The sequence below is a fragment of the Xiphophorus maculatus genome, chromosome 8, assembly GCF_002775205.1.
Source record: "Xiphophorus maculatus strain JP 163 A chromosome 8, X_maculatus-5.0-male, whole genome shotgun sequence".
NCBI lineage: Eukaryota > Metazoa > Chordata > Actinopteri > Cyprinodontiformes > Poeciliidae > Xiphophorus > Xiphophorus maculatus.
In genome coordinates this window covers 6,247,720-6,273,036 of record NC_036450.1, presented here as the reverse complement: position 1 = coordinate 6,273,036, position 25,317 = coordinate 6,247,720, and the positions used below count along the sequence as shown (strand labels likewise).

At 38.1% G+C, this 25,317-nt stretch overlaps 3 protein-coding genes across 3 annotated transcripts in view; 2 read left to right on the top strand and 1 right to left on the bottom strand.

The window, feature by feature from the left end:
* The window catches only part of arrdc1 (arrestin domain containing 1), a 33,367-nt gene extending 22,892 nt beyond the window's left edge, over positions 1 to 10,475 (top strand). The window contains exons 3-8 of the mRNA XM_023338260.1: positions 713 to 763; positions 2,813 to 2,967; positions 3,677 to 3,859; positions 4,977 to 5,153; positions 6,354 to 6,810; positions 7,141 to 10,475. Coding sequence (XP_023194028.1) covers positions 713 to 763; positions 2,813 to 2,967; positions 3,677 to 3,859; positions 4,977 to 5,153; positions 6,354 to 6,810; positions 7,141 to 7,205 — 1,088 coding nt within the window. The 3' untranslated portion in view covers positions 7,206 to 10,475. The remainder of the gene's footprint in view (positions 1 to 712; positions 764 to 2,812; positions 2,968 to 3,676; positions 3,860 to 4,976; positions 5,154 to 6,353; positions 6,811 to 7,140) is intronic.
* A 688-nt stretch (positions 10,476 to 11,163) lies between these two features.
* Positions 11,164 to 19,578, top strand: slc31a2 (solute carrier family 31 member 2). The gene is made up of 4 exons (XM_005814474.2): positions 11,164 to 11,578; positions 15,374 to 15,440; positions 17,020 to 17,233; positions 18,392 to 19,578. The coding sequence occupies exons 1-4, from the start codon at positions 11,573 to 11,575 to the stop codon at positions 18,579 to 18,581; spliced, it is 477 nt and encodes a 158-aa protein (XP_005814531.1). The 5' UTR covers positions 11,164 to 11,572; the 3' UTR covers positions 18,582 to 19,578.
* A 2,052-nt stretch (positions 19,579 to 21,630) lies between these two features.
* The window catches only part of LOC102236024 (niban-like protein 1), a 70,492-nt gene continuing 66,805 nt past the window's right edge, over positions 21,631 to 25,317 (bottom strand). The window contains exon 14 of the mRNA XM_023338249.1: positions 21,631 to 23,718. Within this exon, the coding sequence (XP_023194017.1) occupies positions 22,874 to 23,718 (845 nt within the window). The 3' untranslated portion in view covers positions 21,631 to 22,873. The remainder of the gene's footprint in view (positions 23,719 to 25,317) is intronic.

Genomic DNA, 25,317 nt, shown 5'->3' with positions numbered 1-25,317 from the left:
TGTCTTTTTCTTCTTTTCCTCTTTTCCTGTGGTTTTACTTGTTCGCTAAAACGTTTAGTTTAAAGTTTCGCTGCTTCCTAACAGTAAACATGATGCAGATCAGATTAATGGAAAAACTCCCGTCTCTAACGAGGCGAGAACTGTTTCCCTCTGCAAGGATTTAATTAGGCCGTCAGCTCCTCTGGAGAATTAATCAGCCAGTCTGGTGAAGGTGTGTGTGTTTGACACACACACACGCCTATTTATTGGTCCTTATGTTATAAATTAACTGGTAATAAACAACATAATTATTAAAGTATCCAGAAAATGTGAAGGTAGTTTATAATTATCTGCTTGATTAGGAAGAAGGCAGCAGCAGGACGCGTTTCTTTTTCAGTTCTTGCTTGTAGCAATAAGTGGGGGAGGGGAGGAGAGGTTTACTACTGTAGTACATATTCACCTGTAGTAGTTTAGTAAAAACATTTTATATTCTCTAACTTTTTCCCTTTATCTCACTGCTTAAATGTTGTTCTTTCATTTTTTCCTTCCTTGCTTCCTTCTTTCATTCCTACTTTCTTTCCTTCCTTCCTCTCCTTCTTTCTTTCCTCCATCTTTCCTTCCTTCTGTCCTGCTTTCATTTTTTCAGTCTGTACTTTTCTTCTTCAGTCTCTCTCTCATCTCTAGTTGTTTATATCTCTCCGGTTTGTGACCTTTGACCTTTGCTCCCCCTCAGGAATCCTGGCTCCAGGCGAGCACAGCTTCTCCTTCCAGTTCGTCCTTCCAGGTGAGTCTCAGCCGCACCTTTCAGTTCCCACGGCGTTATCAGAGCAACAGCGACGTCACAGAAACAAAAACAAAGCAGCAGCTGATAAGCTCACGACACGCCGGGAGAACGCTTAGCTAATCTTTAACGCACGCTTGAAGTCGCCAAACTCGAGGCGCGGGGGCCAAATCCGGCCCGCTGTAGTGTTTACATGTGGCCCTCTTGACTCTAAACTGGCAAACTTAAAATAAACTTAAACAGGCAACAAAATCCTGTAAAAAAGATTCAAAAATAAGTTTATTATCTTTTTCTTTTACCTGCTGAATAATAAACACAATATTTATTAAATCTGTATATCAGACATAAAAAGGCTTCTTTTTTTTTTACCTTTCCTGACTTGCAGTCAGGGGCCGAGCAAAATCATTTCATGGGCCACAAATGGCTCACAGGCCACACTTTGGACACCACCCCTCTAGAAGGATGCATAAATAAAACCGTCCAGATAACATTGTGCTTAAATATTATTTTATCAGTCAAATTAAATACGTTTTCATCTATTTACTGCCAGATTTAATTTCTTACAGTTTCTTGCTATTTTTTGTGGAAATTTACACAAAATCAACAAATTTCTGGACTGTTTTGGCCAAAATGATGAAAAACATCAGGATTAAGTAATTACTGGTGATAAACAGCTGCATCAGCTTTAATTAGTGCCAAATTATTGTCCATGATCTAAACGTCGAGGAGTAAAAAGTCACATTTACCGTCAAACATAAGCGGAAATATTGCAAATATTTCTAAATGAGTACCAAAAACACTTTAATTTCTAATAAAACATAACCACAAAAACAAAGATGGTGAAAAGATGGTCAGTATAATTTAATTTTAAGCATTTATTAACATTTGTTGACGGGTTTTGTTAATACGTTCTGGCGGAACCGGCCCTTTAAGAGCGTCCATGATCTAGATTTGTGAGTTTTAAATCCTTTTTGCTTTAAAACTTCGCATCTTAACCTGAAAGTTTCTCTTGAATTCAGTTTAAAGCTTCTGGCAGTGAAACAGGAAGCCATTCGATGCTGATGGCGCCACCTTCAGTCTGTCTGGTGTTTCCTCTCTCATGCATGATTCGGCTCAAACTCAGCGGGGGGCGGCCATTTTATTTTTAGCCCTTCATCCTTCACTCTGGGTAATTGGTCTCCATCCTCCCCTCCTCAGAAGCCCCCAGTCTGAAGGGAATCACATTAACGTCATCATGGAGAGGTTAAACGTTCACTGGGGCTCATACTGCCCCCTGCTGGCAAAGCAACACGCCTGCAACTGTTGGGTTTTATCTTCTAGCCGAGATCAGGACTAAATACAAGAAGCTGGGCCATATGGACTTTAATTTCAATATTTTGTGGTATTAAAAATGATAGAGGATTAGGGCCACGCTAAGAAAATAAAAATAATAAATTGACAAGAATAAACTTATGATATTACAACATTATTCTTGAAATATTATGACTTTACTCTCATATTAGTGACTTTATTCTTGTATGACTATATCATCGTAACATTTACTCTGTTCTTGTGATACTATGACTTTATTCTCATATTTTTATTACTTAATTTTGTATCATTTTGATTTTATTTTCCTAATTTTGTGATTTTATTGTATTAGTTCTACTTTATTCTTGTATGATTATATTTTCATCATGTTACGACTTTTTATGTAATATTCTGACTTTATCCTCGTCACTTTGCAGTTTTATTCTTCTAATCTTATTTTCAACCTCTCATGGCTAGCTAAGCTAATCAACTGACTCACACTCTTTGGTTGCCTAGCAACTCACTCACTCTTTGGTTGCCTAGCAACAACCTGCTGAGTAACCTGTGCGGCAGCAGGTTCATGTCTCACCACTGCGCCTCAAAAATAACCAGCATATTAAATGTTTGAATATTTAAATAATAATTATTGATATGAAACTTTTATGTCGTGATAAGTTTTTGTGGTGCCACACGTCAGAATCTGTTTATGTTGGGAAAAGTCACGCCTGAACGTTTTATTTCTTGTTTTGTTTGATCTTTTAGTCGCCATCCCCACGTCATTCGAAGGACCGTTCGGGAAGATCGCTTACCGCGTGAGAGCCGCCATCGACACGCCGCGCTTCTCCAAGGACTACAAAGCCCAGCGGCCCTTCTACGTCCTCAACATGCTCAACCTCAACGAGGTTCCCGACATCGAAGTGAGGGTTTAACTTTCACAACGTAGATTCTCTACAGATGTTAATTCAGGGCATTTTATGGGGAAAAGACGTAACATTAATAACAAAATACCCAGAATATAGGAAAGAAGTCTAACGTTCTGTCAAACGTCCTATTAAGGGAAAAAAGAGACATAAACACAGAAGTAGTTCTGGACACATCTAAACAAAACATCTGGACTGGAACCGATCCAACTTTCTAAAGCAAGGTGTAGAGGAAAACCTGAAATTTAATTTTGAATGTTTGCTTCAAGGCATCCAGTTTAAAAACAGGATTTGATTCAGTTTTCCTCAGAAAACATTTTCTGTATATGTGGTGAAGCTTAATAAATAAAATAAATTCAGACTAAAGTTTGCTATAGAGTAAAAGTTATTGGTCAGTTTACTATAAATAAAAAAAGCAAAAAGGCAGGTTATTAAAACATGAATATCTTGTGTTGTTGCTAATTTTATATTTATCCTCAAATAAAAATAAAATTATCTGTGAACCAGCTTTGGGCGGCCACAGAATATCAGTCTGGGGGCCATAAACGGCCCTCAAGCCGCAGATTGGACACCCTGCAGTAGTTTTGCCACTATTTAAGCACAAACCCAGGTGTACTTTCTATCCATCGTAGCTTCGTCAGTGACTCTCACCAGGAAAGAGGCTCAGCTTTTATTGACGTTAAAAATCCAAATCTTCCCCCCGCAGCAGCAGAGCTGCGCCGTGACGACGAAGAAGTTCAGCTACCTGCTGGTGAGGACGGGGACGCTGATGCTGAAGACCCGCAGCGACCTGCGGGGCTACGTCCCCGGCCAGGTCATCAAGCTCTCCACGGAGATACACAACAAGTCCGGGAAGGACACCGGATACGTCCTGGCCAGCCTGGTGCAGGTACGGCTGCTGGGAGCCACCAGGACCTGCTGGACGTTTGGAGATTTAAGTTTTAGAAAATCTGAATTTTTTCTCCCCACTTTCCCTTGATTTGAACTGATAAAATCACAAAACTCTTAATATTTCCATGGAAACGACTATAATAATAAAAGCTGTTCACACTTGTGTCAAAATCATAAAGTTTGATCTGCAGGTTTTATTGATTTGCTTCCATTACAAACCTGAACATCAATTCAATTTCACACCATTATTCAGTCAAATATTCTGATTTGATAAAAAATAATCGATTATTCTGACAATTAATCAATTAATCGGCTAAAAGAAAAAATTGGTATACAGTTTTTTAATTTAACCACTTAATCTTAATTTATACTATATTTAAAATAAATGAAAATGTAAATATGTAAATAATTAAATCCCTTTTTAAAATAAAAACAAACATTTTATTCAACAGCATTTCTTTAATGAACACTTGATCATTTGAAATATGAACATATTTTTTATTTTAAATGCAAAATATGTATATATAATATACAGTTTTGGGAGTAGGACTTTTTTGAGACTGTATATTTCAGTTAATGATTAATCGATCACTGAATTAGTTGACAATTATTTCAATGATTAATCTTTCTATTGAATATTCTGGCGATTAATCGATTATTTGGATAGAAATTTGGTGCATTCTGTAGATTTGTCATTCAACCACTTTAGCTGAATTTATACAATATTAAAAATATCTAAAAATGTAAATATGCCAATAATTAAATGCCTTTTAATTAAATAAGAAAAGAAGGATTTTATTACCTTAAATGAAATAACAGCTTTCCTGTGTTGAATGCTTGTTCATTTGAAGGGAAGATGAATTTATTTTTCAAATTAAATGCAAAATGTTTATATTTTTTGTAAAGTTTTGGCTGAATTGTTGCTCTGAATACGTTGTTTTTTCAGCAGAGAACCTTTTTATGACACTAAGTCGTCCAGTGAACAATTACTAAGTTAATGGACAGTTATTTCAGTTATTGATTAATCACGATTAATCCGATTAATCATTGCATAAGGAACACTGGTTAGTTTTCCGTTTGGACCTACATGCAGCTTCCTGTGTTTCTCCCTGCAGAAAGTGACGTATCGGACCAAGCGGCCGGTCTTCGACCTGCGGACCATCGCAGAGGTGGAGGGAGCCGGAGTGAAGGCCGGGAAACACGCGGAGTGGAGGGAGCAGATCATCGTCCCTCCTCTTCCTCAGTCGGCGCTCACCGGCTGCCGCCTTATTGACATCGATTATTTCATTCAGGTAATAATGGGTCTGTCTGTGGATCTTCTTATGATTTGTGGTTAAAAATCTGTTATTAGACTGTTTTTCACATTTTTACAGAGAACCGCTAATATCCTTTCATACAGTATTGATCCAGTCTGGATATAAACTACTGAATTATTAATAGCGTACACTTATAAACTGCTGTCTGTTTCTCTTGAATAAGTGTGATTAGTAATGTTAGTACTTGTTGGATAAATTGTATTTTTAGTAATTATCAAATATTCGTTGTATCATGTAGTCTTGAAGTTACATTTAAATAATGTTTAATTATATGCTTTTCTCTTTTTCTACTATTTTAAGTAATGTTTTTGTGTGTTAAATAACTTTGATTCCTTCCTGTGACTTCCTTGAGATGCCATCAGCAAAGCCTGGGAGATAGCGGAGACAACTCTTCTAGCAGAGTTTATTGCCCAGCAATAAACTCTGCTCTCCTGTGTGATATACAACTTGTTATACTGACCGTATCTGGTATTCAACTAGAGCAAGAAGGATTTAGAGTATAGATAACATGTGTCTAGAAGTGAATGTTATTTAGCGCTGCAACCATGTGATGAATGCTTTGACTCCACCCTTTTAGAGTTGCAGCGCCCCTTGTGGCAGGGTTCCTAAAGATCAATAAAATAGAGGGAGCGGGAGATGTGTTTCCAGAGTAGTTTGGAGATTTGTAACTGGAAACATCTCTCTGTCTGCTCTCCTCGCGAGTATAAAAGAATCTAACTCTCTTTGTCTTTCCTGTATTTGTTTAAATTGTCTCTAATAGGTATTTAGACCTGACAGTACTCTATTAACTTTTTCACATTTTATCACTTTTTAAAGGTTTTGTTGGCTCTAGTGGCCTTTATGTGAAAGTAGTTTGACAGGAAAGAGGGTAATGAGAGACGGGAGTCGACCCTGCGACCTCCGGCGGCACGAGGACTAATATGTGGTCGTGCTTTGCCCCTGCGCCACCACAGCACCCCCACATTTTATCACATTTAAACAACAAACTTTAATTTATTTTCTTGGGATTTTATGAGACCAATAATGTAGCACATAGTTTAAAGTTTAAAATTTAGAATTTTAAAAAATAATGTCTAGCGAACTTGGTTGTGGTAACAGACCTGTGTGTACTAGGTTTTTCGTGTTGCCATGGTTACCATTAAAACAGTTCTGTCTAAATCGCTGTTTTTGCCCCAGGTGTCTCTAAAGTCTCCAGAAGCGGTCGTCGTTCTGCCCATCTTCATCGGGAACATCCCAGTGAACCTGTCCCCCGCCGGCTCCATCCCCACCAGTCCCAGTCCCAGCTCGTCACTGGCTCCCAGCGCCAGCGGAGTGATGCCCAGCGCCCCGCCGGTGGAGGACGACCCGGATGGCGAGCTGGGCGCCGGAGGCTTCACCAGCGAGGAGATCCCCACTAAGAGCCACTCGCAGCAGGACCCGTCGGTGCCGCCGGTCACCATGTCGCCCAGCGCCTTTAGCCACGCCCCCGGCGCCGCGCTGCCGCCCGGCCGGCGCCCCGACGCCACGGCGCCGCTCTTCTGCCTGTCCACCGGAGCCACCATACCGTTCTTCACAGAGGGCGACGTGAACCCAATCCCCACATCCTGCTCACTCATCCTGCCGCCAGAATACAGCAGCTGTGACTATCCTCAAGGTGAGAAGACGGCGCCCAGCAGGGGGCGCCAAACAGCAGCACGGCTGGTGGGATTAAAACAGGATTATGTAGTTTCAGAGTCTAAGAAACTGGTTTACCAGGACATCCATCCATCCCCATCCATCCATTCATCCATCCATCCATCCATTAACTGTGTCTGTTGTTTCGTTCATTTGTTCATTCGTTGTTTGGTTTCATCTTTTCCTCAGAAATCTGGAAATTTAAATCTAGTAAAAATCTTTATTTCTGAAACGTTTATATTGTCGTATTCTGAGTATAATGTCTCCATCTTTAGAGATGTTTGCTCATTCTGGACCCTTTGTGTTCCAGAACCGCCGCCGACGTACGAGGAAAGCTGCAGCAGTGTGAACTCTAGTTTTAACAGCGGACAGTAGAAGAAGAAGCGGACGGTGAAGCGTCATGGCCGCCGCCTGGATGCTTTCCCCACCATCTGGACAGAAACTCGCTGGAGGACAGCTCCGCCCTGCAGACGGTCCGTTTGGGCTGAAAAAGGGATCGTTTCTTCTTTCTCTAAGAGTTTTGGTTTCCGCCTCGTCTCCCAGCCGGTAACATCAGACCCAACAGGTGAACTTTGTGCCTAAAACGTATTTTCAGATCAATATTTAGGATTTTCTGTGACGGACCTGTTTTTTTCCGGGAGGAGTGTGAAATCTGTTTTTTATTTCTGCAAGTTGTTGCATCTGTGATGCCTTTAGAGTAACTGTAGCACCCGGTTGCTTTCGGACCTTTCCGGCTGGCCCTTTCCGACTGGCCCTTTTCTGCTGTCCTAACAAATATGAGTGGTTGGGTGTACGTCAGGGTCGTGTATTCGGCCCCCAGACGTTTTGCTCGTCAACAAAGCAGCAGCGGTGTGTTTGTAATGTGCCAGTTCCTCTGCTGCATCTGTCTGAGGATGATGCAGAAACCTCAGAACCCAACCGGAACTCTTTCTGAAGGATGTTTTAGTGATTTTATTTTAAACAAAACTCAGTTTTCTTGTTGTTTCCAAGCTGTCAGAATTTCTTGTCGTTTTTTTAGGTCTGGATAAGTTTGTCTGACTTTGTGAATGTTTTTCTTTGGTATTTGGCTGCTTTTTCAAACTATTCCTGCCTTCTTGCTCAGCATATTGCGAGTCGGTTCCTTAAAGAAAATGCCTGATTGATTGATTGATCCGAATCAATCGGCTTAGCATATATTCTCCTGGAAAAGTTCACAAACTGCTCTGTGTAACGGAAAAACAATCAATACAGCGATTGATTGAGACCAATTAGAAAGATAACAGGTTTGACTTGGTTTATTAGTTTAATTGAATGTTTTTAAACATTGTCTTTTGCTCCATACTGCCACCTTGTGTTGGTTTTATTTTTTATTCAAAAGGGGAAATCAACAAAATCAACATTACCAGAATAAAGTAATGTGAGAATTGCCATAATATTATGAGGATAAATAATACAATAAAAAGTTGTAATGTGAAAAAACTCAATATTATGAGACGAAGTTGTAATATAAAAGAATAAAAAGTTTTAATAATAAACTCATATTTCCAGAATAAAAATGTTGCAAGATGAAAATAAACTCATATTTTGAGAACAGTCATAATATTACAAGAATAGTCGTAATTATAATAAACTCATATTACTAGATAAAATATTAATATTAGTAGAAGAAAGTAGTAATTTTATGATGACAGATTAAATATCTAATATTAAAATGTTAGCTACCTTGTGAAATTATCCTGGTTTTACAAATTGGACATATTTGATCTTACAGCACATCAGCATCAAACTGTTACCAGCAGAAAGACTTTGAAACGACACAAACTAGACAATCTTTTTTCCTCCTTAAAAACAACTTTTTCTTAATTTAAAGATTTTCTTCTGGTAAAATTGTGTCTTTGCTAATATTCTGACTTTTTTCTTATAATTAAAAAAAAAAAAAAAAAAAATCTTAGTCCAGCCCTAATACTCCACTTTAATCTGTAATAATTTAGGTTGAAAATCCCACTGCGCCCCCCGGTGGTCAGTTTAGGCTTTACCTCAACTCGCCGTTTAAATCCTGAGTTTTAAATTTTCAGTCCGAAACGAATCCAAGGATTTTTTCTGTTGCCTTAACGCTCATGTAGTCTGTAGACGACAACGTGAATAAATGTGCACAAAAAAGCACTTTCTGAAACTTTGAGTGTGTGTGTGCGTGTGTGTGTGTGTGTGTGTGTGAGAGGTGTTTGGATTTAAGATATAAAAACTAAATGCCACACTGATTTTTTACTTAATTTCTGTGTTAAGCAGTTTTTCCCTCAACACCTGAGTTTGTAAATCTTTTATGTCGTCATTTAATGTTTTTGTTTTTCTTTTGCACATTAAAAATATTTTATTTCGTGTGGCTCAGAAGAGGGAGAAGGAAGTGAACTGATTGTTTATTTGTGAGTTTTAGAGAAAATCTCTTTATTTATGTTGAATGTTGATGTTTTCTACCACTTTGCTGTCAATCTGGGTCCCTTCACACTCCTGTTACCACGTTAAAACAAGCTTGACATCTCATCTTTTCAAGATAACGATGTTGGAAATTAGCCTGTCGCTAAATTTGATGTATTTTTAAAAATTTATTAGTTCAATATTGCAACAAAAATGGGCTTTTAGTTTCCTTGTCTTAAGATGAAGCCTGAGGTTTTTTCAGTAAAGTGAGATGCAGAAAAAGGAGCGGGACATATTATCTTAAGATAATGAGATCTTGAAACAGTATTTGCAACAAAGAACTCATATTTTAATATAATGACCTCATCAAACTGTTGTAATGTCACATCTTAAAAATAACCACTCAATAAAAACGAGATTACTGTCATAGGATTATCTCTAAAAATAAATTAGATTATCGTCCTTGAATCTTGAAATAATGAAACAACAAACCTTTTATTTTCAGATCTCATTATCTCAATATAATAAGAAATAAGATTTCCCAGTTTTGGAGCTTTTATTGCTTTAGAAACTCTGATCTGAAGCACTAACCTCACATAAAACATCCACACTTACAATGCATGTAAAAGCGTTGAAAATGTGAAGGAACCCTGTTGAAAACGTTCGCCCTTCCCCTAAATGTGAGAATCTAGAGCACAACTACTGTTCATGTTGATTTTCTGAGTATTTTCTCACTTTTTAAAGCAATCAACGTCAGACGAAATCATCGGGTTTAGATCTGTCATAATGTAATTATATGAAAGTATCTGTAATAATGTGACTGCATGCCTTAAACCGTCTGGATTTTACTCAACATGAGCCACTTCTGTTTGTTTTCTAACAAAGAAATCTCTACTGGCCTGCACTCTATGTAGCTCATAAAGCAGCGAGACACTGGACCTTTTATTTGTTTGCTTTCTGATTTTAGAAAACAAATGTGACATCCTCTTATTTCCACATGTGTTGCCTTTCAGACCTGCTTCTGTTTATTTCAACAAAAGGTACTATAGCTTTATGAAAACCTGCTGTTTATGGGTTTTTTTCCTTTTACATGTAAACGAGTGGCGTCTAGTTTTGTATTTTTCTACTTGTAAATTGTTTACAGGTGCAGTTTGAACATACTGAGAAAAGCACCTTCACCAGTTCATGTAACGTTTCCAGTGCAGAATCAGGGTTGTACTGTACAAAATAATAATAAAAATAAAAATCACATGATGTGTTTTTGTAGTTTGAACCGTCAGCTTTGTATTGAAAAGTATTTATTCCTTTACAATTTTTTACTTTTTTGTTGTACTTAAAATGTTAATATTATACAGTATTTCTCTTTTGATCAGTTATTTACACAAGAAACTTTAATGGGTCGTTAGGATTAGCAAAATTATTTTGATTTTCTAGTAGCCGGGATACTGAGAAGTATTTTTATATGTACATGTACATAATACAAACAACAACAAAGTACATTTTAAATACAAACGTATTAGATATCCATAAGTTTGTAAGACAAAAATAATAGTTATAGTTTTATCATAATTAAAAATAAATTAGGTGATTTGGTGTTGTAAGATGTGGTGTTTTGTAGTTGAGTCCTCTTATTTTGATTTGCATATTGTTCTGTTTTTATTTTAGTAATAACCACGACAAACACTAATGTAAAAACATGTCAAGAAATTATTTATCAAAATTAATTGATTTCAGTGTTTCTTTTAATCGGGATACCAAATTTTTAGCTGTTGTGGGAAAATCTGCCACTCACAACATGGCGGACGCGCATCATTTTAATGGGGGTCATTTTTTTCCCCGCCGCGCTCAACCACTTCCTGCCAGCTGATCGCGAGAGTTCAGTTGATCAGCTGTTGAGACGCCCAAGCTAGTCGGCTTCGCTCGGCCATTTCCGTTAGTCACATGGTTCCGGTAGCAAACATGGCGTCGTAAACAAAAACGGTTTAAATTAACGCCTGCGCTAGCTTCGAGAGCTAACGCTAGTAAACTGCGTTATTTAGCGATTAAAACAGAATACGAGCTCGTCTTTCGAGCTGTTTTCAACCTGAACCGATGGAAACATTTATTTAATTGTTAGTATTTAATGGCTGTAAAAGACTCCATTACCCGTGAGCCTCGGGGGGTTATTTATGTCACGGGTTTAACCTGCCGTCACTGTGGGTGTGATTCTGTTCGTTAAAGAAGTGCTGACGGTTGCTGGGCTGCATTCAGCTGGCGGCCCGTTCCTGTCGGTACTCGGAGTTACAGCTAAAGTTCTGATGGGACCCGAACTCAACACCAGCTGAAACCGGACTGTTAGCTTCACCGTCAACATGCAGGTAGGTTTTCTGTCTGCAGTTAAAACAAAGCCAACATATAAGGAAGTTATGTTGCTTTATAAGTTCATTAGTGTGTGTAAAATCTGTAAAATCCTTTCTAACTGCTGACGGAGCTTAAGTTTAACAAACATTCACTGTTTTATACTGGAAGTAAAACACAGATCATAAAACATCTCTGATCATCAACTTTCCTACTTTACTTGACATATTTAGATACTTAGTCAGCCGCATATTGTCTAAATATCTATCCGATTCAACAGTTTGGAGATATTTGTTGAATATTTGTTGAAACATTTTTTCCTACAAAAACTTAGAAACTGTGGAATTTGCTGTTAATACAGAAAGTAGATTTAGGAATATATTTAAATTTACAAACTTATCCCTTTAATCTAATATCTAAGTTACTAAAAGGGGGAAAAGTACAAGTCTACATTGATTTATATTAAAATTACACACTTTATTATTGATTTACAGCGCTAAACTTGAGGGCGTGTTTTGTTTGTTGATGAAATTTGTTGCTCTTTTGTGGTCTTTAACAACTTCTATATTGTGGTTTTAAATTATAATTGAGTTTTCTTTTATTAATCTGGGTTATAAAATATTAAAACTGGATCAAAGCTTCTCTAGATCTCTTTTATCATCCCTGAAAATCAATCCAGTTGCTCATTTATTATATATATTTAAAATGGTGTAGGAAAACTGTCAGATTTTAAAATCTGTAGCTTTTTATTTGGACTTTGGCTGCTTTATTTCTTTGGTTTCTTATTTTGAATCCTTGCTTTTTTTTTTTTAAATAGCATTTTTTTATGAAGAAGATATTTACCAAATGAACTATAATTTGAAAACTTAATGTGTTTAAAAGTGAAAGGAATGTGCATAAAAGGACAAAACCTCTTACTGTTAGCTCAGTTTTAGCTGATGCTAACGCACAGTTTTCTGTCAAACTGTTTTGTATTTCAAAAAATAGTTTTCCTTTAACAAATTGGTAGGAAACTTGTCTTTTATCCCAGCTGCAGATATTTAAGTTAAAATCTTCTGACAATGATTGAAAGCAAGATTAAGAATGAGTGGAAAAAGCTGCCAAAGTCTAGAGAATGATTAATGAAATATAGCAACTTTAAACATTTAGCCGTTTGTCAAACATTATAAATCATGGCATCTAAAGATTAATTATAAAGAAAATGGAAATATATAAATATATAAAATATATAATGGAAAAATAAATCAGATTTTCCAACTTTTACTCCTCTGTGTTTTTAAAATATTTAAAAGAAAATTATAAATGTGTAATAAAAATATGCTTTTTAATGACTTGTATCCAAATTATATTAATCGTTAACTGGATTTTTCTTTTCTCTTTTGAGTCGATTAGTTATTTGTTAGTTTTTAGTTGGTAAAAAACCTTCACAGATGATTGAACTCATAAAAAATGTTGTAAAAAGCCATTTCAGTGCATTGAGAAATCCATTTAGTCTGAAATGACAGCTGTAATCTGAACCTGTGGTTCTTTAACTGTATCTGTTCTTTATTAACAGAATAAGGTTTTAGAAGTCAAAATCTGCATTTACTGTAGGATAATCATTTCCAGAAGTGAAAAGTGTAAGATTTTGAAAGGAAGCTGTTAGATTTGCTTCACAAACCTGCAGATTAAAGCCTCAGATGACGCAACGCGAGTTTATGTGCCTCGACCTGCCTGAGTCATCAACAGGTTGGAGTTGAGTGGTTTAATAAACACCTGGAAGGCATTTCTCTGGAAACGGCCGAGTATCTGAGGGAAACCGAGTGGAAAAGCAACAGAAATCCAAAGAGAAACGATGACGAATCGTCACAAATCCTGGAGAAATGTGACTTTAAGTTGGCTTTGAAAAGTAAAACCAAAACAATCACATCTAAAATGTGCTTCGTTGTGCAAAATATTACACATTAGGCTTTCAGATGATCAGGTTGACTTCATGTCTGCGTTTCAGCTTTCTTTGTTCACCTGGAAAAATGGAAATTCCAGGTTTTCTCAATCATCTTCCTGGATAATCTCCTAATTATCAGCCTGCCAGTCGACTCATGTTTGTGTTTATCTTGACTCACAATCTGATGAAACACGTCTGCTGCGTTCCCAGAAACGCTTCATTATTAATATTATATAAAGTTTATTAGCTTGATGTATTTATTCACATGTTTTGAACATTTAGTAAACAAACAGAAAAAGTATTTAAGTTATAGAGGAAGCTAAAATGAATTTGGGTGCAGTTCTTCCTCTTTCTTACACGACTCTGTTCATTGAAAGTCACGTATCTCATCATTATGAGCGTAGAAGAAACCAGAAGTTTACATACACCAAATAAAAAGGCAAATGTTATTTTTTCACTTCTGGAGTTAAATCAGACCAAACGTTTCTTGTTTTATTCCATTTGCTAAAAGACACAATAATGACAGAAAGAATCTGCCCAAGATTGTTAAAGTCTTCGAAGCCAGAATTGTGATGTCATGGCTTCGGAAACTTCTGATTGGTTAACCGACACATTTGAGTTAATTGGAGTCACACCTGTTGATGGATTTTTAAGGCCACACCGGGAACACTCTGTTTTCTGGATTGACACGATGGGAAAGTTAAAGGAAATCAGAAAAGATGGCAGGAAGAGATTCACAGAGCAACACAGGCTGGTTCTTCCTGGGGAACAGAAGATGCTGCCGTTCAGCAGTAAGGCGCTGAAATTGTAGTAAACTATGGAGATGCAGTAAAGCGCTGGAATTGTAGTAAAACTTTGGAGTTGCAGTAAAGTGCTGAAATTGTAGTAAAACTTTGGAGTTGCAGTAAAGTGCTGGAATTATAGTAAAACTTTGGAGTTGCAGTAAAGTGCTGGAATTATAGTAAAACTTTGGAGTTGCAGTAAGGTGCTGGAATTGTAGTAAAACTTTGGAGTTGCAGTAAGGTGCTGGAATTGTAGTAAAACTTTGGAGTTGCAGTAAAGTGCTGGAATTATAGTAAAACTTTGGAGTTGCAGTAAAGTGCTGGAATTATAGTAAAACTTTGGAGTTGCGGTGGAATTGTAGTAAAACTTTGGAGCTGCAGTAAAGCGGTGGAATTGTAGTAAAACTTTGGAGTTGCGGTAAAGCGGTGGAATTGTAGTAAAACTTTGGAGTTGCGGTGGAATTGTAGTAAAACTTTGGAGTTGCAGTAAAGTGCTGGAATTGTAGTAAAACTTTGGTTTTGCAGTAAAGTGCCTCGGAGTTGCAGGTTCTGGTGCTGTAAGTACTGGGAGTACTGGGAGTTTAGAGGTTGTCGTCAGGCTGTGAGTGCAGCTGCTCAGAGATCTTCACACCAGGACCGATGACGGACGGGAAACGGGCCGGGCCAGGCCGGGCCGCTGGAAGAACACAAAGAATGTCTCAGTCCGACATCCACGGCAGCTGGAGAGGACAAAGCGCCACTCTGACGAAGAGACGAGTCGGGAAGAGATCGGCCACAGAGCAGGCTGCCAGTTACTTCACCCTTTCAGGAACTGCTGTTTGGGTTTGCAGAAACAGAAAAGAGAATCCCAAAACGGTCCCGTCTGTCTGGATCTCTGACAAAACGACAGTTGGACTGATTGATCTGACTTGTTGTGAGCAGAGTCACGTCTGCAGGTGAAATCTGGCCACACAGAGGCTGCATCTCAGTTATTAAGAACTTATTTAGTAGCTTGAATATGAAGGAAATGAATCTCGTGTGCTTTCCACAAAGACCAGGAAGCGTAATAACAATAATATTTCAGGTAAACAACTGGTTTAAGCTTTTCTTTCTTTTCTTTTTTCTATCAGATGACCTTTGAGGCCTCGAGCAGCGTGACCCTGCTGTTCGACGTCTGGAACGTTCACGGCCCTGCAGGTGAGTAAGGCTCCTTGGTGTCTGGCGACCTTTCACCTGAGGTCAACCCAGCAGAACCAGAAGGTCTTGTTCAAATGTCACAGATCAGCCCGCATGATAAAAGATCACAGAAACAAACTACCAAACTAAAAATTATCCCCAAACATTTATACTGGTTCTGATGGGAAACCAGGTATATTACTGAAATGTTATCGGAATTTAGTTTATTTAGATTTTCTTTTAACTCAAACTATTTGGGTCTCAAGTCAAATGCCAAAGAGAAAACTTAAATAAATACTGTTAATAAATAATGAACACTCCAAATAAATAAATGTCAATATGAAACAAAAACAAAACAATTATTTTAATGAAGAGTTATTTATTTATTTCATAAAGTTATTTTGTAATACTTATTTTGTAGCGTTACGTTATGTATTTTAGGGGTTTATTTCTTAACTGTTTTAATTCCATGCTCTTGTATTTAAATGAAGGGGCGGGGCTTGTTCTGTCGCATGACTTTTTCAACAATTTATTTGAATCTATAATTGCTAGCAACAATGCATAAATACACTAATAAGCTCCGGGAGATAATCAAATTTTAAGACTTTTTTTGTCGAAAGTCTGAGATGCTTTTTAAGGTCAGTAAATGTAGAAAAATTTGGAACATTCAGGAAAGATCTGCCATGAAATTGGCATCATCTTTTTCAAGGGATTTAAAAAGTTTATTTTTATGTTTTCTTTATTTAATCTGTAGAGGAGTTCCTGGTTTAGAGGCGTTTTACTCGGTCATGTTTCTGCTTGTTGCAGTAATAAACTCCTCCCACTCTGCAGGTTTCATAAACATGTGAGAAAAACCCAGATGCTGTTCTGCTCTGCAAACGTTCAGTTTAATGTTTAACAACAAAAGCAGTCAGAGTAAAACTTTAAATAATGTTTAACAGGATTTGATTGGGGATATTTTGTACAAGTTTTGCATTGAACGCCTTTTGATTTTGTTGCTTTTGGATTAAGATAAACATGATAAAATGTCTGATCGATGTCAGAATTATAATAGTTTTGAGTTTTTTACTGTAGTTTAATTTTTTTGTGACTTTTTGTTTGTTTTAATTAGTTTTTCAGAGCGTATCTGCTAGTTTTATTAGTTAAATATAGTTTAGTTTTTTAATACTTCAAGTACTGTATTGTGATTGTTTATTGAACAGAAAATATAATTTTTTAAAGATATAAGCTTTTATTGTTGTCCGAGTTCGGAGCTGTATCCTGACTTTTGCGGTGGCCATTTTGTGGACTAGCGTAGCGTAGCTGCTAGGAGGAATATGGAGCGCTGTAATTTCCCGACAACTGACATAAACTGTTTGTGTTTTTAAAACAATCAATTTCACATCATCTTTAAAGCCTGATAGATTCATAAATCTGACAATTAAGGACATTATATCTATAATTTTTGTTTTAGTTAGTTTTATAAGTGAACAGTATAGTTCTGTTAACTGAAATCTCCGTTCTCGGTTTCAGTTTTCGTCATTTAGTGGGTTTTAGTTGGCTGTGATGACCCTGGCGGCTGCTCTGTGAGCTGGTTGTCTGTTTTTCTCCCGGCCTGCAGGCATGGTGCTGTCGGTGTTTGTCGTCCTGCTGCTGACCGTCGTCTTTGAAATCCTCAAAGTGTGGCGGGTTTGGCTGAGCAGCAGCTCCCGGCTGGCCCAGCGTCCGTCGGCGTACGCCGCCGCGTCGTTTGGCCGCACGGAGAGCTGCTCCGCGCTGGACGCCTCCGAGTCCTCGCTCGCCCCCACAGAGACCCGGCCGCCGAGCAGGAACAGGTGGGAACGAGTCTCTGAGGTTTACTAGTAGGAGTGAAGAGATTACGCACATTCATAACGAACATATTTACAAACGTTCTGTCATTTTTTAATTTTATAAAGCGACGCCAAAACCAAGCACAAACAACTTTGGATCAAATTTATGGATCAAGATTGTGTGAACAAATAAGCAATTTGATACATACGTATTTAAACTTAAAGGAACTTAAAGGCTTTTTCTGGAAAGTTGCAACATTTGTTACATTTTCGGCTGCTGTGGTTCTCTTTCACACTGAACCAAACTATTTAAAAAACCTGTTCCCCTCCTCGCCTGTGGGGGCGCTACACAAAAAAATCACTGAAGAAAATCAAACAAAAACCTTGAAGCCACTGAGGTCCACTTCCTTCTTAACAAAATGTAAGCAAAAATGGAGTAGCATCAGATTTTAGCGTTTGTAAGATTTCTTTTTTGTCTTTGGTTAAAAAAAACCCAAACATTTCTCCAGCTAACGCTAGTTAGCATGCTTGTTGGGTTGTATTTACCCAGAATTCCCTGTGCTGTAGTCCACGTCCTGCTTTTGGTCCGCTTGGCGTTCACATACACATTCGAACAGCACCAGAGTTCACTTCAACCAAACCGAGAGCTAATTTTTTATTTTTTATTTAATCACTTAAACCTTTTTCTATTAATATTAGGAATGCAACAAGAAGAATGGAATACATTTATTAAATAAGAAAATAAACATTTATTTCCTAAAATGCAGCAACCTTTTAGTGAACTAGAAGTGAAGCCACTTGAGGAATTTTGGGTGAAACATTTTTATCTTAATTTTAAATGTATGTATATTTTGCAATAATTATTCCTCTAAATGTTATTTTACTTTTACATCCATATATTCCAGTTTACGGTTGATCGTTTTCCAAAGTTAGTTGACGGTTATTTGAATATTTGCAATGAATCGCAATTAATCTGATTAATCATTTTGGCTCTAATTTAAACATTGTTTACGCTCAAATATCTGCACTCTTAGTAAAATAAAAAAGCCTTAAACAACAATTTTGACTATTTTTTATTCATTTCTCTTGACTGAAGGGAACCAAAGAGATGCCGAAACGTAGGTTTTTGTGTAACGTTTCACCCCATCTTAGCAATATGATGAAATGACTGTTGGTCTGCAGCTGGCTGCTGCACGTCATCCAGACGTGCCTCCACGTCCTGCAGGTGACGCTGGGCTACATGCTGATGCTCTGCGTCATGTCCTACAACGTCTGGATCTTCCTGGGCGTCGTCCTCGGCTCCGCCCTCGGCTATTACGTCGCCTTCCCTCTGCTGGGCCAGATGTCTCTGTACGGCCGGGTCCGGCACTGAACAGGCGATGAGAAGTCACTTTCTTTGGACTCCACTGCATCATTACAGAGAGCTGCCTCACAATGACTTGCACAAAACTCACCTGTACCTGGGAACCAGAACCGCAGGAGTCGACCAGGAAGTGTTTATCAGGCCAGAAGGGACGAGAGCGCAAATAATGTGGTTTGTCTGGCTGCAGGGCTAATGGGCTGTTATGTTAAAACGTATCATGTCAGGAGTTCTGTGTGTGTGTGTGTAGAAAAAAACAGCTTCTGCTCTCTGCCTTCCTGTTTTGGCAATAAAAGCTAATGTCTGCAACTTTATAGTTGGCGCTATGGTTGTCCAAACTTCTGCCCTGAAGGCCAAAACTGTCAAATTTAAACAACATGCAGGCCACTTTTTCACTAAATTAAAAATGCATAAAGTAATCATGTTATTGTTCTACCTGCTTGACAATAAACTAAATTTACATCCAAAACACAAATGACCTTTGGGCTGTTGCCTTATTAAAAGAAAAACAATTTCAAAATTTTTTTGGGGTCATTAATTGTTTTCTATTCCATTGGCCAAATAGTTGCCATTTTTCACTTGTGGCCAGGGGCCAAACAAAATCATTTCAAGGGTCACAAATGCTAACCGGGCCACACTTTGGACACCCATGCGCTATAGTAACACTATCAGAAACCTCCTCTTTCAACAGATTGTTTACAAAGCAGACACTTTTTGTGTGTTGCATATTTTCAGTAAACTCAAATGAAATGTCCTTCTAATTGAGGAAACAAATCATTTGATTTTTAGTCTGGAAACTCCTCTGAGTCATTTTGGCCATCAGAAGTCACATGCTCCATTTTGTTTTTCCTTTTTTGTCCGTCAGAAACTGCTGCTGCCTTGTAGCCGTTTGGTTTGGCTTGAAATGGAAAACTTTTTATGACCCATATCTTAAAAGCTTGTGATCAGTGTTTGTGATTCTGTATTTAAGGTTTTGTTTGAATCAAAAATAAAGATTAAAGCTGCTGAATATTTGCATCTTTCTTTGAAAATATAGACTTCCAACTCAGAAAGGTTGGGTGTTTTTGAACATCTTTTGTTTGACAGTAATATTTATTCCTTTACCACATTCTGTCATTGAATGCATCATTGCTTCTGAATAATGTCCAAAGTGTATTTGATGGAAAAAGAGTTTGTGTTTTTTTCAGGGAGATATTTTCACAGAAATATTCCTAAAATGGAAAGTTAGCAAAAGACAGCTACAGCGAGCCCCCGCCTGTTCACGGTTCAGTATTTATGGATTCTTTTTACTATTGAGCAAGTAAAAAAAGTCTATAGATATCAAGAAATATCTGTCTGCATAAAACATACAAGCGTGGATCTTGTTCTGAGCATCTGTGAATTTTGACACTGTTTTAGCGCCATACACGTGGCACGAGTCAAGGTTGAACTCAATCAGCGCGAGCGCGTCTTTCTTGCCAACGGCTTCTTTGCTAGCTTAGCTATCATCGACAAATGAAACGGAAAATGGCGGATATTTTGTCAGGATGGTTTCACCTAAAGGCGGAAACCGGACCCCCGAACCTCCAGTTGAATTTATAATTTCTCAGGAGTCATGAAAGTGGACATTATGTGCTGCTTTTATAAAGCGGGACTCATTTTCGGCTTTGTTAGCCTCTGATTCAGCTAGCAAGACCCGCTCTGGAGACCGTGTTGTGCGTAATATTGCGACTCCTGCTTTCTTGTTTTTTTTCCGTTTAATAGCACGTTTTTTGGTTTTTGCTTTAAAAGTCCAGAATATTTACCTGTAAATGCCAAGACTTCTGTAATTATGGGATTATTGTGTGTGCCTTGACGTCTTGAACAAGATGGCTGCCTTCACAAGTTATGAATCTGTCCTACACATTAGCTGTCCGTGCAGGGAGGTTTCCCCTGATTCTTACCATCTTTAAAAGCCTTTTTGAGTAAACATTGCTTGGAACTATGGGAGTAGAAGATCTTGGTATCGGCGGATGTTGTAGAGATGGCTTCATCCAGCATGAAGCTGGCAACCGGAGGTAAGACAGCAGTGCTGGCTTGTTTTGTCATCTGTAAGGTTCTCTGTCTGCGTTTATTATGTTCAAGCTGTAAGTGAATATGGTTTTAAGCCTTTTACTCTCACAGACAGACATCCCTGATTTCAAGGTTAAGGGCTGAAATGATTAATCGCCACTAGTAATTGATTAATCGTTAAATATAGAGATAAAAAAAGGCAAACAGAGCAGTAATTAAGCCAAAACTGTGCAAAAAAATACATATATTTTGCATTTGAGATAAAAAAAAACAATGTTTTACCCAGAGCTAAAGTTGCATAGTTTTATCTTCACTTGGTTCAAATAATAATAATAAAAAAATAATCAATTAACCCAAACAATCAGATTAAGCCTGTTTCTACTCAACTTTGTTTCCAGCAGAAAGAGATGAGCTTTTCACATGTTAAAAGTATTTTTAGCTGCAGATGCATTCTTTGGTACAAAACGTTCACTAAAGAAATACTTTCTTTCAATTTAGCCAATACAGTGTTTTCTTACTTGCATCCTTTAATGTATTTATAATATTGTATAAAAGATCTTATGTGGTTACATGACAAATCTGCAGAATGTGCCAACTTTATTATTATTATTAATTGATTAATAATTGTTAGTTGCAATTATTAAATGCCCTTTAGTGTCTATCTCCAATGTGGCCATTATAAAAGTGACTGGAGTAATGATTTGACAATTAAAAAATATTTAAATGTAATTTTAATGAAGATATTCTGGCTTGTTACTTAGTAACTTCATTGTGGAGTTAAACTGGAATTGGACCCTCCATCCTAACCTGGACTGCTGACAGACTCGTTTCAGTTATAGATAAATATTTACTTTGTACTGTATGAAATGTGGCTGGATGATATTTTGGTTAATTAACATTTAAATGAGTTTTATAAATGGTTTTGATAGCTGAGTTTATAGAACATTATTGGCCTTTAGACAAACTGCTTTCCAAATGATGCATAATTAATGCCATCACCAGTTCTAATTAAGTTTTACCTCTTGAGAAATACACAAAACTACAAACCTTTATTTAAATAACTGATAGAGTAGCGTACAGTTTGATAATCACCGCTATGATCCCGTTAATATGAGCGAATGAAATCAGCTTTACAACATCATGACAGGTTACAAACCCCATGAGATTATAAAAGTATTAAACAAAAACATTAAATAAAAAAAAAATCATATTTAACTCAATGTATTTACTATAAACACGTTCATGTATTTAAAATAGATGTTGCTGATTACCTTAGAAGATCAATAATTGTGTTGAAACAAAGAAAATACAGGAGGTTCTCAGCTGTTGCTGTAGCGCCCCCTGCTGGTCAGACGCACACATTTACAGTCGAATGAAGCAAGCTGGTTAAAACAATGTGATAAAATGTTTGCAGATGATGAATTTAACCTGGGTGAAGTTGACAAAATTGGTGAGTTTGTGCAGTAAAATGTTTTGTTTGTGCTGCTATCATTTTAAATATGTTAATAAAAACGTTTCCAGAGGTCATCATTAATATCTTCAAAGCAAAAGCGGCACAAACGTAGCTGAGTTGACACCAAATTTGTTTTCTATTAATACCTTTAAAATATATATAGCGACACAAATCAAAGTTTTCACTCCACAAATGTAGCGCAAACATTTGACACCAGTTTTGTCAGATTTGGGTAAAACTGACCTTTAAATTTTCAATAATATCTTCAAACTAAAAGCAGCACCTTTTTGCTGCACAAAGCAGCACAAATATATCTGAGTTGTTTGACACCAAATTTGTTTTGATTTTTGTGAATATGAATGAGGGAGTGGTTGACCTCTGGAGAGTCTTCTATTAATATCTTTGAAATTATAGCGGCACAAACATTTGACACCAATTCTCTTAGATTTGGGTAACATGGGGTGGCCTGATTGACCTTTAAACTTTCAATAATATCTTCAAAACAAAAGCAGCACTAACAGAATTGTTTGCTGCACAATCTGGAATAAATGTAGTCGAGTTAATTGACAGATTTAGTCTGTTTTGAAGAAGGTGGGGATTGGTTGACCCTTCATGACCTCTGGAAACATTAACATTACAATGATAGCGGCACAAACAAAGAATTTTGCTGCACAAACGTTTGACACAAATTTTGTTAGACTTCACTCAGGTAGGAATTTAACTTTCTTTATTCTAACGATTATTTTTTGTTAAATGTCTGACGAACACATTAATAAATAAATTTCTATTTTCTCATCGGGTTTTGGGTTTTTACAGTTTTCTATGCTAGCAGCAGTTCCACGTCCACCGGGTCGGCCGTTTGGTCCGGACCGTTGGTGATCGTTTCGGCCTCGGCCTCGTTGGTCGGGGACTGGAAGCCGCTGTCGTCGTTACTTGAGCTGCAGTCCGTTGCTAGCGGCTGAGACTCTGAGTCGGAGGCTTCTGTTGCGTGTTCACTCGCTTCCTGTTCGCTCGCTTCCTGTTCGCTCGCCGGTTCGCTGTCCTCCTCCTGCACCGCCATCTCCATCTCCTCGATGGCTCTCTGGATGGCCGCTTCGTCTTGCAGCTCCTTCTGCTTCCTGCTGCCCATCAGGTGCTCCATGATGGACTTGGACTTGCTGATGTTGTCGCCCACAATGGTGGTGACGTGCGTCACTTCCTCCTGCAGCCCGTCCTCCATGGTGATGGTGCCGTTGGTGGTCTCCGTCCCGGTGGTGGCGTCCTCTTCTGGATCCGGCAGAGCCACCTCCACCACCGGGTTGATCAGGTCTCTGATTTGGTTCACGCTGTCGGGAGACTTGGGGTCCTCGAACTGACCTGGGTTCTCCTCGTTTTCCTCTCTGTCGTCCTCGGCAACGTCCCCGTCCTCCTCGGGAATGAGTTCCACCCCCGGGACCTCAAGGCAGGACTCGTACGGGATGGGCAGCCCCTCCAGCTGGATCATGGAGACCACTTGCTTACGTCTGCCTCTGAATCCCTTTTCTTCTCCACCGTCGGATCCGAACTTGGCGCCCCAGTCCACCGGCGGGGTTTCCTCCAGGAGGTGCAGGTTGGGGTCGCTGTTGGTCAGAACGATGCTGTCTCTGTACAGGTTGTGTCTCCTCTGCACCGCCGCCTCCTTCACCGCTGGACAAACGCAAAACAGACACAAAGTCATTTGTCTTCACACAGTTCCTACATGTTTTTATTTTAAATTTCAGAAAAGGCGCCTGCCTGTCACAGTAACATAGATTCTTGGACGATAAATTGTCCCAGAAATAATTGTGATAAACGATATTTTGTTTAATCTATTTACAAGTAATACATTAATAATGCTATTATAATGCAAATTTACCTGCTTAAAGATTAATAAAGCTTAATTTAAAAAAAGAAGACATTATTAAAATGGAATTAAAATAAATATAATTTTTTACGCTTAGGCTGGTGGGAGCAAATAAAGCCTGGTGGCCCGCCAGGCTTACAATGCACTGAGGCTAACTGATCTTTACAAAATTAAAGTTTATTAGGCCCGAGCAGCAAAGCGCTGCGAAGGCCTATTGTATCTGTGCTGTTTATTATTATTATTATTAGGCCCGAGCAGCAAAGCGCTGCGAAGGCCTATTGTATCTGTACTGTTTATTGGGGCCTGCCATGCAAAGCAATGGCAGGAACCTATTGCTATTCTCCCAAGAAAAGTTTCTTTATTATTATTGGGGCCTGCCATGCAAAGCAATGGCAGGAACCTATTACTATTGTCGGAGAGAAGCGTCTCTTTAATATTATTATTATTATTATTATAGAACTTTATTTTTCTTCCGTAACCGTTAATGCGGCTCATACCGCTGGGTGCACACCTACAAATGAGGTATCAAAACGTGCAGAAAATTCACGCCATTGGAGCTATTACTTCTGGTGGGATTTGGGCTTAACGTGGCGACATAATTCGCAAAAAACTACGAAAAAAACCCCATTATAACTCAATGGGAAAAATCCTAGAAATACCCTATTTTTGAGGATTTGCTGTGTCGTCACAAATTCACCTAGAAATGCCATTCAAATTTCATTTTGTAGATACGTCTGTGATCTCTTCGAAAGTGAAGACGGCTCGTCGATACCAGTTATGGTTTGTCCACAATTTGCCTCTAAGCGACCCAAAGTTTCTCATTTTTGCTCATATTAGAGTGACAGCCGACCTCGGATCAGATATGGGCACAACATTTCTTTCTCTCATCGCTGTAAATGCTCTGAGTGAGGTACAGATATGAATCTCGGGACTATCGCAGAAGACACATTGAACTGTCATACGCTCGAAACGCTTTTCGAATATGTATTACGGTTCCCGAACAAGAAGGATTTGTTTCCAATGCTTTTTTTCAGTAAAGTGTGTTTGCTCAAACACACTTGTGTGTTTGAGAGCTCACAGCTCAGAGCTCACACCTGCTGAGACCATTATTTGCCATAGCAACGGAACTCAAGAGGCTATTGGCTGCTGGTTAGGACTACGAATACGCATCACTGTAGTTCTATCTATCCTCAGTTGAAACAGATCAGGACTGAGAACTGGCCTTTAGAACTACTGCTGCTATGGGCTGTATATAACTGATTTAACTCAGTAACTGTTACACATGGGATTAGTTTGGAACTTTAAAATGGAGCATAATAATAATTTCAAAATAAAAGCCTTGAATATTTTTACATCAGGTAATTGCTGTTTTTGGCTTTATTTGACGTTTTCATCCAAAGCAC